Source organism: Pyrus communis, chromosome 5 (assembly GCF_041283825.1).
Source record: "Pyrus communis isolate YQ-2024b chromosome 5, ASM4128382v1, whole genome shotgun sequence".
Classification (NCBI taxonomy): Eukaryota; Viridiplantae; Streptophyta; class Magnoliopsida; order Rosales; family Rosaceae; genus Pyrus; species Pyrus communis.
Genome location: NC_142569.1, coordinates 9,940,624 through 9,955,280, shown reverse-complemented (window position 1 = coordinate 9,955,280; position 14,657 = coordinate 9,940,624). Strand labels below are relative to the sequence as shown.

The window sequence follows — 14,657 nt, the reverse complement described above, 5'->3', positions numbered from 1 at the left end:
CAATTAGGGGCATTTTTGTTATTTTCTACCTAACGAAAAATTATATGACATAATAATAATCAAATCAAGGAAAGCAATTCCATATTTTCCCCATTCAAAATTCATAACCCTATTCAATTTATTTTCAATTTCCTCCACATAACCATAAACATAACTAATTTATATTTTAATTTTTCAGGGTATTACATAGACCAATAACTAGTGTCGTATCGTTCAGTTTCATAATAGTGTTCAATTTCATAAATATTGTCCAGTTTCATAAACAGTGTCTGTAGTGGACGGACGGGTCTGCGCGTCAAGTCTATTTTTTTATTTATTTTTTTTAAATTGTGTCATTAAAATTTAAGTTCTTTTTGTCATTTTTACTAAAATTTAAGGATTTTTCATTAATATTTAATTCCTTTTCATTAAATAAAATTATAGCATGATTTTTTGTTAAAATAAACTTAGCCCAACCATTTTCATGAAAACTTCCAACAAAAAAACCACCTTCTTTGTAATGTTACATAAAATAATAATATAAATTCCTTCCACAATTTTCTGACCACTCTCTCTTTACCTCTGTTTTTCCTCATACCATTCTCACAGGCTAGGGTTTGTAAAGTGTGTGTGTGCGCGCGCGCGTGTAGGGTTTTGTTTCTTACAAATTAATTAACCTTCTAATATTGATGACGTGAATTGCGCGCTGGAGATGCTCATTTTTTCGGCTTCTGTGAGGTGTGTTTATTTTTACTCACTGTTTATGGCCCGGTTTTATTTTCGTTGTTTATTATGTATTTGGCATGAATCTTCTAGTGTTTGGAGTTGTGGTCATCCAAATTCAATGTATTTTTTCCCCTTTTTAAATTAAATTTCCTCTTTGTTCTTCTCATTAAAAATTAACGCTGATGACATGAATATTTAATCTGCGATCATGTACATTTAGGATTAATTACACTAACATCTCCTAAAGTTTATCCAGTTTTCACAAAACCTCCTCACGTTTGAGATATTACACTAACACCCCCTCAAATTTTAATTCACTTTCACATGACCCCTTTAGTCAAAATTATACTAATAAACTGACAACTTTACCTTTATAACTAGTACTTAAACAATAAAAAAAAATCTTTATAATTTATACCAAAAATAAATTAAACATTAAAATAGTATCACCATCTTCATCTTCTGTTTCCCTGCTAAGAATGCTTATGAACAATGGGATTCTACTTCATAAGCATTCTGCTTGCATCCAGAAGAAAATAATTAACTGCAACAATGTTTCAGTTTCATGAAAAATTACTTTGATATGCCAAAACAAGTCAAGAGGCGCAAGAGGAATCAACTAAATTTGCAACTTGTAATTAAATTTCTTGTATTTTGATCTAATTCTATTCTTTTGAACCAAAAAATAAGCAGACGGTTGCTTTTCTTCCTCAAATTAATTTCCAAAGAAAAGAGTAAAATGAGAATTCCTGAAGAATAATGGAGTATAAACCTACTGAATAACTTATAGTTATCATAAAGTTCATAACCTCTATGCCCGTAAAGCCTTGGATGCCCCTCCCATTTTGTGAAAGCCCTGATATCATTGCATTCCAACTTACTGTATCCCTCGTTGGCATCCTCCTACACATCAGACTGTTGTCTCCCAAATTCCCACACTTTGCATACATGCTTGAAAGAGCACTTCCAATTGGTACTACAAGACTGAACGCATACTTGATGGTACAGGCATGGATTTGCTTTCCTTGTCCAAAAGCACTAAGACTCGAACATGCTTTGAGGACACTAGCCATCGTTCATAGGGCATCCTTCCACTCCCTTTTTTAATGTTTAATTTATTTATTTTTTTAATATTTTCTTTTCTATGGAAGAGACTCTAAGAAAAGACTTAGAGTACTTGGATTTAAGGGAATACATGATACAGAACCGAGCACAATGGCGTTTAGGATTCATACAACCGACCCCACTTAATGGGAAAAGGCTTTGTTGTTGTTGTTGAATATTTTCTTTTCTATATAATTATAAAGACTTTCTTTATTGTTCAAGTAATTAATTATAAGGGTAAAATTGTCAATTTATTAGCAGAAATTTGACTGAAGGAGTTATGTGAAAGTGAATTCAAACTTGAAGGGGTGTTAGTGTAATGTCTCAAACGTGAGGGGATTTTGTGAAAATCCGATATACCTTAAGGGGTGTTAGTGTAATTAACCATGTATATTTAAGTGCAAATTAATTCTTCTTTCTGGTTTGACTCCCTACTTAACTAATGCCAAATATGAGAGCTCCACTATTTACTAATTAAAGAAAACGACTGCTAACTACTACTACCTTCCACTATGAGTAAGTGGAACGTGGCAATGTGATGAGTAGGGAAAGAGGAGTATCTACTTTTGGTAAACAAATGATTGTTAGTTGCCCTACTTTACACAGACTATGACATTCAAATCCTCTTTAATAAAAATGTGCTACCAACTGGATCTTGTGCAAATGAAACGTACAAAGCAATCGCTGATTCACCGAACAAAAAGTTGTGATGCGTGGTGCTAAGCTTTCATTGTAGAATTAAAACGTGTCCAAGGCTTAGTTAGGGAAATTATTTTATGATGCATGATTAGTTGCTTAAATGCAGACTTGCATGGTTGAGTATCAAAACGTGTCTAAGCTAGGTACGGGTAGGGAACGTTGTTTTGTTATGATTAGTCGTTAATTGTATATACAATTGCATGATTTCGAATTATGCAATGAGGTCAACGTTTTAGATATATGATACACTAAGTTGTTATGAGGCAGTCCATTTAGTCCATATAAACTTTTAAATAGAATTAATCCACTTAACCAAATAATTAAATAGTTTATTATTTTAGAATATCACAATGTAGAGGTGCTATACGGGGTGTCAATTTTATGTTTGAGACCTCATTTGAGAGTTGGAAATGATGCAAAATTAGTTACTACAATGGTGAATGATAGTTGAGAATAAGATCACTATCTCAAATTTGATTCAAATATAAAATAGAAAAGTGAAACTGTATATAGATGTAGCATAATAGATAATGTTAAACCGCGTTGGAATATTAGCTAAGGCAGCAATTAGGTTTAATTAATATATTATAGGATAATTTTTAGTATTTAGGTTAGAGTTTTACTGTTTCGAATTGAAGATTGTATTTTTCTGCATTATCATCATGCAATTGTCTTGGTGATATATATGTGTATGTGTATGTGTGTGTTTGAACCCGATTTTACACACACTCGGCTCATATAATATAAGTTGTTGGATGAGAGAATATTAAGGATCATGATTATGATAGGTTTCCAGATAAAGGTTGAATGAATTGCATAATCAATTTATTTTCAAAGTCCTAATGGAAGACAACGAGCGCTAAAGTTTCAGCCGAGAATAATTTCGAGTATCTTTAGAGAATATGAAGTGGAATTGGAATATTATCAAAATTTTACAACTCGGTAGACTTGACCATCACGAAATTCACCCCTATAAATATGAGGTTTTGCAATGAAGGGAAACCTCTTCAACCCAACACACAAACTCAACACTCTACGCGAAACCTTCTCACACCTTGAAAAAAAATACTTACCATCCTAACCCTTTCGTCAGCACACTTTCAATTTGGATTAACAACACGGTGTTGGTAAACGGCAACATCTTCAGTTTAGATTAATAGAACTGGAGACGTAGAATCAGGCGATTTAGGAGCATCTTCATTTTGGATTAACATCATTACTTTTGGTTGGTTGGTTATCTATCCAAGTCTCTCCAACAAGGATTCCTTCACTGAACAAGGTCACTTCATTAGCTTTCTTGAGAAAGAGAGGTGTTACTTAATTTACATAATGTTCGGCACATTGAAAGTCAAACCTTTATGGAACTTCACAGTAAAGGCAACCTTGTCTTCAGGTTTCCAGAACCCTAGGCTGAAAGGTGTTCCTTCCTTGAGCATAGTCGCTTAATGCAGAAGTCAAATGCGCATTCAACATCACACCATGAAATCCATTTTACTCACCTACCGAGATGGCCGGCAAGTTTGCATGCCCATATTCACAAGAAGAACGTAGTTAACTCAGTAGTTGCTCGGCTTGTGTGCCACATAGGCTTTGTAATTGCTAAGGTTAACATTTTGGCTTGGCCAGTCGAATAAAGTGTTAAAAACTACAAAGTTCATATGATATATTAAGATTCTAATTCAGCTCTATTCGACTAATTGGACGACATCCAAACTCAACTGGAGAAACACATTCAATAGAATGAAGAGAATAAAAGAGTATATGAAGCGAAAAAGATTCTTGATGCACATGAAGAATTGGAAAATTCCTTTGCCCAAAGGCAAGGGCTTTGGAATTTCCCTCTAAAAAGTGAATGTCTTTGTGCAAGTTCACCTGTTAGCAAGGGTAAGGACAATGGCGATTACTATTTATAAATATATTTATTTATTTATTTATGCCTAGTAAGTGTGAACTTTGTAAGTTTGTTCTTTGAAAATAAAACTCTTTGTTTAACTCCAATAATTTAATTTCAAATACCTAGCAAAGCACATCTTTACAACAAGCATAATTCATTAAAAATAAAAGGCGAATGAAGAAGATGGTTGGATATTTATAGAATAAAAATTTTAATTTTTTTCTTTCCCTATTTTTTTTCCTTATAACGATTGAATTAATTTTAACGATTTGATTTCTCTTATTATTAAATCTGATGTTCTAGAACATACCACGTGGCACAACAAAAACTTTTTTAAGAAAAATTTACCGTTGAAAGTCTTACAGTCCAGATCATCATACCATTAAAAATCCAACAACTCTCATCGCGCCATGTTAGGCAACCATCGGGCTTTCTTTTGGAGACGTGACATTGGGGCTCTTGATAATAAAAGCAGTTGGCCCACTTGTCCAAGATGACACAAAAAAAAAAATATATATATATATATAGAGCTGACGTCAATCTTGCACTCAAGACTAGCTCAAATTGCATGACCAGTTAGGCGGGTGTCTATTGGCTCACCAAATGCCCGGTGGTTTTTTTTTAAAGGAAAACTAATGGAAAAAGGTTTGAAAACTTTGAGTTTTAATGATAAAGACAAAATAAATAGTAAAGTGAATAGTACCAGGATTGACTTTTTAGTATAAAAATGTGGTTTTTCGTTTAATTGAACAGTACCGTGGACTTTTCGTTAAAACTCCTTTTTTTTTTTGTTAAAGCACAATTCCCCAATCTTTGTCCTACCCTTTCTTTCGTGGGTGAAGTTGCTCTTAGTGATCAATGACATTATCGATTGATCACAACTAATTAAAATTTGACGTACACATAACATGACTTAAAAAATAAAAACTTTGATAAATGAATTACGATAAGATATGGTCCGAAATAATTCAGTCCTTGTCGGGTCTCCTCATTTCAACATGCTAAATAACTAAGGGAACGAACTATAAATTTGCCAAGTGTCGACACTTGTATACAAGTTGAGAAATATATATATATATGTGTGAGTGTGTGTTTGTGTGTGTGTAATGCTAAGGAGACAAAATTTGCAAACTAAATGATGTGTCAACAATATGAATGAACATGTTTATCAATAATTAAGTAATAATCCAACCATCAAATTTCATATCATTTAATTTACAAAATTTGTCTACAAACTCTCATTTGCATTATGTATTGGGAACCGACTTGTGGTACTACTTTTTCTACACAATTTTTGACATACATTTTTGTGGTATTCCTTTATAATGTAATTCAACGATCTGAACCGTCTATTTTTTATGTCTTCCCTCAAAAATCATATTTATAAAAAATCATTCTAATTTGAAATCATATGACTGTTGAATTAAGAGTTTAGAGTTTTTTGTAAAACTGCATTCGTTTATTTTCTTCACTACAAATAAATGTCTTAATGATTTTTTATTTGTCTAATTTTTGTAAGAATGATATATAAAATGTTTTAAAAATAGACGGTTTAGATCATTAAAATATACTATAAAGTGGATTCCACAAAAATGTATGCTAAAAATTATGTAAAACAAAATGGTGTCACATATCTGCCATGTGTGTGTGTGTGTAAATGTAGGAATCGATTTAAAAAATAATCATCATAATATGGTCAATAAAACTTTTCAACTTTTCACTTTAATTGTGAATAAGATGTTGCTTGTCCAAGAAACGTGATAGGTCGCTAAGAGATAGGTTTATGATTTTACTTCACGAGCTGTGTCGGCAAAATGGACAAAACATATGGAATGAAAATACCAATGAATTAAAAGGGAAACCTAAGACGGATATAATACATAAGACGACTTACTGAGGGGTTTGTCCTGCTAATGGGGATCAGTCTAGGAATTGTTTTGCCCCTTCGTAAGCCATGCAGCATGGTGCTAAGAAATTAAGGTGACCATAAGAACAAAGCCATCTGTCCAATATCTTATTCGACATCTTAATGTATTTCTATTAATTAATATATATTACATTGTCGGTCAATTATTTAGGAACACTATTTGGTTGCTGCAACAGCAGCAGCTTCCGTTGCTATCCAATTATGTTTGAACACGTGTTGAAATAATTGAAATTATAAACATAAATTAAACACGTGTTCAAACGTGATTGGGTAGCAGCAGGCCAAGTAGTGTTCATTATTTAGGGACAAGGACTTAGCACTAATGTACAGAAGAAAACTCTTATCAATTAGTTAGCCTAGCAGTTATACTTCTTAACCAATGGAATCTGGCTAACACACAAGATATATAAAATGTAGAAGACTAGCTGTGACACATGTTACAGTTTAACTGCAATGCGATACTAATTGCTCACTGATCCTTCCATATAGTAGGAAAGCCCCAATCAAAGTTTTTCTCTAACAATCACGTCACATGTTATGAGTAGCTTCTTTTGAGCTTTTTTTAGGGTGTGTTAGAGAGATTATTTTTTAGATCATATTTTGTAAACTATATGATATGATCATTGACGATTTGGATTACTTCTTAAATCATTAAAAAAGAACTATAATTAAATATCAATCACTATATTATGAGGTTAACAAAATATAGTCTAAAAAAATAATCTCATAATATTTTTCTTTTGTCAAATTGTATAGGTTTGTATATTTGTCATATAGTGAACTAGATTCATCTGTAGACAGAATTTTTTTATTGAGTGAACCATAAGAAACCCTTTGCTACATGAATAAAAAAAAGTAATGAAATGACATCCACAACATGGAATGCCCTATTCTTCTTGGACTTGGCTTCTCAACCCTCTCACTTCTCATACACTCTCATCCTCTCCTATTTGTGTAGTCATGGTTAAGCTACGTCAACATTTTATATTACTATTGTTTTTTGTCTTATTATCTCTATAAAAAAAATCAATATAAAATATTGACGTAACTTAACCGTGACCGCACAAAACAAAAGAAGATAAAAGTGTATGGAAAATAAAAGGGCAGAGAAGTCGGGTCCATTCTTCGAACCCCAGAAAGTCCTAGGGGAGGGGAATTATAAAAGTCGCTGATTCCAAGTGCATAATGTATGTCCGTGCTCACAAGTTAAAGACACTTGACATGACAAACACCAACTCGAATGGAATCCAAGAGGTACCTGCACAGAGTATATCCTTTCCTGAAGCTTAACCTTTCGAACCCAAGAAAAGCCTAGGGAAGAGTGGTAGTATTTGTTTGAGAGTATCCGGCAGCCACACATTTTTTATGTCACTTTATAAAACATGAACACGTGCTAGCTAGGTTTTAAAAAATAGAAGGACATAACGGGGTGTAGAGAAGTGAAAGTCTTGCATTAAGTGCATAATAGATTTTAGATATCTTTCACTTAACGTCTATTATTTTGATTAGATACTCACATTCTATCGTGGAGTAGCATTGTAGGATCCGTCATATGTGATAAGTATGCGACCGACATCAAACCAAATGTACTATAAGGATTATCCTTTCTTTCCATAGTGCATATGTACCCATTTTGTAAAGGGCATTAGCACCCATCCAAGCATTATGCTTTGATTCAACGGTTTCAACCTCACAGAATGCAAAATTGACATTGGTTCTCACTATAAAAACAAAACAAGACCATGACTGGACCTGCAACATAAATGAAGGACATACTAAGGCCAATCACTGGAGAAGTACTAGATAAGACCACACATGCCCTACATACTCATCACCCACAATCTAAACACAATGAACAGGAACGCCCATATACTCTATAAAACAGCCTCTAAAGTTAATTAAATCATAGTAGTGGCCAATCAATTGGACCGTTTTGTAGCAACTTGACATGCATGATGCAAAAAAAACCTCCTTAATTTGTATTTTGGGATGGACCTTCCAAGCACCAAACCAAACTCATAGCTAATTCATATGGGGAAAAAGCTTAGTTCCCCTATTATAATTGAGTTTCATGATCATTCATAGGCCTCAATTTTGTATGTAAAAGTAAATCCTCTTGACAATTGGAATATCAACATCGCATCATTTTTCTCCTCTTAACAATTGGAATATCATTCGAAACATTATTGTATACCCAACAATTTTTATGCACAAAACCCTTAATATTTAGAAGGTAAACTAGAGAAATCATTTTTTTAAAATCATATTTTGTAAATTATATGATGTGGTTGTTGACCGTTGATCTTCTCTTTTAAATTCTTTAAAGAGTTTCCTTCCTTAAATCATGAAGTCTTACTTCATTGTCACAAATTTAAAAAGATAGTGCATTTCCATATTTATGTCGCAGAGTTGACTTATATATTCACACACCCAACTGAGATGTCAACACTACCAGTAAGCATCTAAACTATCCCACTGATAGTTTTGCAAAAGCGTTGAATAATTTGCTAGTCGTTGAATAATAAGCTATCCCACTTCAATTAACCTAACATTTCCGAAGTTACCAATCAGAATTCTCCACCATCAGTCACCCCCATTTGCAACGGCAATGAGCTTATGAAACATATGGTATCTTTCTTTCCCCCGAATTTGATCAGGACTTTATTAAAGAAAAATAATAAACGCGCACTTTTTTTTTTTCTTTAATCTCATTTTTGTTATGTTGTAAGTCTCAAACTCTAATAAATAAAAAAATAATGGCTTCATTGTAAATCTCATTTTTGTTAAGAGTTTAATGATGAGTAGGAGCTCTTATTTATTCATAAATCTTCATATTTATTATCAAAACCATTCATATTATAAATCACTTTATAAATATCATATATGCAAAAAAATCAATTAAAACTAAGGTCGTTCAATCATCAAATTGTATAAAAACAGATGGACGAAAATGGTAAAAACATTACAAACTGTCTATCTATTTTCTACAGCTGATCGACTTAATGACATTAGTTTTAATTCAATTTTTGTAGAGATGATCTTTACAAAGTAATATGAACGGTTCCGATTATAAGCACAAAACTCTGTGAATCTGACTCGAAGAATTTTAAGTAAAAGTTCCTACTCATCTTTGAGTAGTCAAGCATTGCTCCTGTTGAATAACCAATTTCATATTCTATTATCGCTCATTACGTGCATACTTCACATCCTTGCTCTGCTTCTATCATCACACGTAAACAAGTTTTATGTCCTATTTTTCTCTCTATATTTCATCATAGTATTAACACGTGAGGAGAAAACGCGGTACGAAGCTGGTTGCAACTTTTTCATGCAAGTTCTTCTCCTATCCACTCAACTGCAATTTGAACATTTCCATCCGAACTCCATTGGATACTCGTTACTCATTGGCTCATCCTGGATTAGTCGTCTTCACTAAAAAGCCTAAAGGAGCTTAATTTATTAGCACAACAGATTTAACATGACGCTCTCTCTCTCTCTCTCTCTCTCTCTCTCTCTCTCTCTCTATTTTTCGTTTCTTCATTTGCTTTCCTTTCAATCCAACATCATGTTTCATTTTTAATGGACAAAACAGGAAAAGAACGCCATCACCACATCATGTTTGAAAAAGAACAAATATTAGAAAATATACCAAAAGGAAAATATGAACAGAAAACTATCACGTGACTGTTTATAAACAAGGTATAAATTATTAAACTTTATAGCGTGAGAGAAGAAGCAAACTGCAGGTTTAAATTTAATTACACAATAATTAAACAGAATCTGCTGAGAAATATACTATTTCTGTATAATCATATCATGTAAAAGTGAAAGATTCAGAAGAAAACTCAGCTGAGCTCCAATGCTAAACCCATTCTCCAAAGCTACGAGCTGGATGCCCCACCTCTCACTCGAAAACCTTCTAAATACACCCAAAATTACATACACTAAAAAATAAAACAGAGGAGTCTCCGGGGGCATATCAGATAGCTTCCCACAGGTAAACCTCCTGTAACTTTTGATAATTTACACCTGGGGGGAAGTAAATTTCGTCAGGCCTGCTTCTCCAAGTCCTTGGCACTTATAAACGTACCATGAAAACCGTACGGAACTCTCGAGGGCAGCTGAATTGTAGCTTCCACCTTCAAATCCATGGCGTTCACGATTTGCAGCTCCGACTTCCACTCCTTCTCGTCGTGAACGAAGGCCAAAATGTATCCATCGTCCTCATTCTCCCAGTTGGGGTCTCTGGGAAGAAACATAGGCTCCCCGCCGTACTTCTCCTCGCCATAGATATGCTTCTTCACCTCGCCGGTGGAGAGGTCCACCTTGGCAAAGCCCGAAACTTTGGGCCACGGCTCCGCCAGAGCCAAATAAGCGAACCGGGTTTTTCTCCCTAGCTTGTTCCGGTTCACCATCCCAGCTTCCAGGTTCAGATTCTCTGCGCAAATGCAGCGGCGCGTTGACTTCCCGGTTTTCAAATTAAGCCGGATTTCGGACAAGACGCTTTCTAAATTCTCGTCGCATTCGTTGAAAATGGAGTCCGGCGGTGTCATGCAGGAGCCGATTACGACGATCTCGTCGGTCTCCGGCTCCTCCCACGCGTTCCAGAGGTGGAAGCAGAAGCAGTCGGGGCAGTCTACCCACCGGATTCCCGACGCGTCCTTGGCATTCTTGTCGAGGATCCCGAAACGCGACATCTTGTTCTTGTCGTAAATTACGGGGGACCCACCGCCGATCATCTCCTGCAGCTTGAACACCACCTGCTGGTCTGGGATTACGACGTGTCGTTCGGTAATGGCGAAGTCGTGCATCATGGTGGGTTGCTCGAGGTTGATTTCGACGTCCGGGGATTTGTCGCCGCTTGGGGAGAATTTGAAGTATTTGAGGTATGGCTTCTGAACGACGTCGTAGCTAAGCGCGAAGAGTTCGCCCGTGGCGGGGTCCACCTTCGGGTGGGCGATCATTGTGGACTTCAGCTGCCCTTCGAAGTCGTAACGGCCGACCGTTTTGAGGTCCCCTGTTTCAGTGATTTGGACGTGATACGGTAAGTCGTCTTCGGACATGGCGAGAAGGTGGCCGTTGTGGTAGACGAGGCCGGCGTTGGCGACGCCGATTCCGTGGCTTGGGTCCACGAGTCCGAACATCCCGCGGGCGTAGAAAAGGAGGAGGCGGGCGATGCCAGAGTGGCCGTGGAGCTCGCCAATGGCTTTGGGAAACAGGGGACGGCCAAGGTCGCGTTCTTGGCTCATACGGTGCGTTTCGGTGAACCTGCAGGCGTAGCTGGCGGTTCCGTCTTTGAACTGGAGGGCGTGGACCATGCCGTCGCCGTCGAAGAGGTGGTGACCGGCCACCGGCTCGTGAAGTGGGTTGGCGCCGTTTCGGACGTAGACGCCTTGGATTGAGTCTGGAATCTTTCCGGTCACCGGTAGAGAGTGTTCGACGGGGTGCTCCGGTACTGGAGCGAAGTTTCCGGCAATCTGTACTTTTGGGTCGGATGTTTTGGGAAGTGGGGTTTGTTTTTCTTTCGAAAGCAGAGCGCTCTCCATTACGTCCAAAGCCATGGATGCTGCTCTCTGTAACAAGTTCCATTGTTGCGGCACTGGCTTTGAAGAAGTTCTGGACTTTTGGGTCTTATTTTCTCTTGGGATTTTAGTGGGAGTTGAAGGTTGTTGATAGGAAGGGGAGCGTTTGGGGATTTGGATTAGAGAAGGGGTTTGCAGAGAGCAATTTAGAGTGTTTGATTTGAAAATTGAGGAAGAAGAGGGAGAAAATCTCAATTGTTTTCTGAGAGGATTTGAAGAGTTTAAAGAAGAAAGGTGGCGGTGTCTTGTAGTGGTAGTAGTAACAGGCTTAACCCATGTGCCGGTGGCTGCTGCTGCAGTGGAAGGCATGGTTTGGTCAGTTTTAGTAAATTAATATTAGTAGTAGTAGCAGCAGAAAATGGTGCCTCTTGATTGGCCTTGAAGGGCAAGTAAATCTGTTTCTGCTTTGTTTGAGAGAGAGAGAGAGAGCACTGCAGTGAGCAATGGGAGGGGGGTTGGGGGAGTGGAGAGTGTGAGTTGAGAAATGGGCGAGACAGAAGGAGGGTAATATATAGTGGAGGGAGGAGGCAGGGAGGTCCACCTCGAACATGTAGCAAGCGACCACGTGGTGGATCTGCGAGAATGGGGGACTCAAATTAGGATTTTAGCAATAAGTAATCGAAAAGGAGGTGGTGGGGTGGGGGGTCTACTTCCTTAATAACTTGACACGAACCCCCTACTTATTGCATCAATTTTGGATTTTCTTTTCCTTCAACTTTAGAACAATGAGAATTTAAACGAAAAGATCGCGGTATTGTTCATTTTAACGAAAAATTATATTTTTACACTAAAAAATCAATTATATTACTATTCACTCTACCCTTTATTTTGTCCTTATCATTAAAATTTAAAATTTTCAAATATTTTTTATTAATTTTCCTTAGAACAAAATCACACTGACACTGTCACATTTGATTACAATGCAATATAAAGAATTGGCACGGATTAATCTGAAAACAGGTTGCTTATGTCGCGTCACAATTTTGACTAACAAAAAAACAAACCAATTAGATTGTTTTTCAAACTATTAACACTTTTTTTAACATTCGCTAATATCGAATAAATGCACAAATCAGTAATATTATATAGCGGCGTGAAAATGACTTTGAAAATACTTATGCCACTTAATCATACGCAGCTTCTGCAGTCACACTGAATTTGACAAATAGAAAAGTTGGAGGAGACAAAAGTGGTGGTATATTGAGTTTGGCCATTGGCCCATTGGTGTAAAAATCAGACTAATGGAAATGCTGGGTTTTGGGTTTGTTGTTGTTTTTGGTGGGGAGGGAGGGAGGGTATTGGTCCCTTGGTACACGTCTAAACCCGCGTTCCTCCCTCAATCAGAGTCACCCTGAGTACGTGGCGTTATTTGCTGGTCTTCGTCACCTTCAAAATCTAGGTCACATCACCAAATGCGCCCCACACGCTTAAAACCTCCATATTCATCAGTTGCAGTTGACTCTCACAATATAAACATACATACGTGTGTGTGTGTGTAAGGTGTGGATCTCATAATTAATCTTCATTTTTCTAAAAAAAATAGAGATTTTCCCTTAAAGGCTTCCTTTAAAAATTGGTGAGTGAAATCCATGGTGCAATTTAAAACGAATGTCACAGAAAGCCATTCAACTTTTTAATTTAAGTTTATAATCCTAATGAATGAAAGTAAATATTGTGCGCAGTGCATGCAATTCCAACTTCCTTGTCATACGTCTCTATTACATGAAAAATACTTTTACCATACCAAATAGTCTATTATGCGACTTGGATAAATAAATACGGCCATGCGCTCCATGTATGCACGGTAGGGTACACGGCTCTACCTTGAATAAATTCCACATTCAAAAGATAATATATATATATATATATATATATATATATATATATATCATCTTTACTTTTAGGATGGTGTTATCAACACATTTCTTGTTAATTTATGTCTTTTAATCTTTTTCAATTCATTCAATCCAATGGTCAGTCAGAAATTTAGAGGAGTATGTGGAAGAAAAAAACAAGTGTGTAGATAGCACCACCCTACTTTTAGTGTAAGGCCATTTTTCTTGTGATCTCTATGATGATACAACACTTTCAATGTGATCGCATGGTAAGAAAGTTGTTGATTAAATCCTCGCAGCGAACTTCGTTAGCAATTAGGGTTCAAACCTAAACTTCCTAAAACGTGTGTGGTAAGGCATGCTCCGAGATGATGAACATTTTGCAGGGCTTCTGACTGAACTGTGCACTTGAAGTACTGAAATTTGTATACCCTCCAATTGTAATCTAATTGCATCTATTATTTTGTTGCAATTTTAGCCGAACCCTGATGGTCACGAATGATCAGACTAGTTCCAGAATCCTGAGTAATTTTAGCCAAACCCTGTATCATCCCCATCTATGTCGGCAACAAACAAGCAAGCATCACCAAATATGTCCTGGGCTTAGTTTAGATTGAAAGTATGAGTGTCAGTTGAAGGTTTATATTCACCCTTCGACAACGTTTATGTCTCAAGCCTCTTTTCCGTCAAATCTGTTTTCAGTTGAAACCTTATTTCATACTATATCTTACGACAAATGTTCTAGGTTTTCTTAATTTGGTTTGAAGGAACGACTTTAACCTCTTTATGTGAGACTCGCGTGTGTTTATTTAAGGAAAGATGTATTGAACCCCAATTGCTAACAGAGCTCAACACGAGAGTTTAGTTGACAACTTTCTCACCATGAGGATCACATTAAGAGTGCGATATTA

At 36.3% G+C, this 14,657-nt stretch overlaps 1 protein-coding gene across 1 annotated transcript; it reads right to left on the bottom strand.

Annotated features, from left to right (window-relative positions):
• Nucleotides 1–10,059: 10,059 nt before the first annotated feature.
• On the bottom strand, nucleotides 10,060–12,376 carry LOC137725664 (9-cis-epoxycarotenoid dioxygenase NCED1, chloroplastic-like). The gene has a single exon (XM_068464433.2). It carries the CDS (start codon nucleotides 12,218–12,220, stop codon nucleotides 10,379–10,381), a length of 1,842 nt encoding a protein of 613 aa, XP_068320534.2. The 5' UTR covers nucleotides 12,221–12,376; the 3' UTR covers nucleotides 10,060–10,378.
• Between the last annotated feature and the right edge of the window lie 2,281 nt (nucleotides 12,377–14,657).

What these genes read in the sequence shown, in the direction of transcription:
- LOC137725664 (XM_068464433.2), bottom strand. Translation starts at nt 12,220, where the DNA reads ATGCCTTCCACTGCAGCAGCAGCCACCGGCACATGGGTTAAGCCTGTT.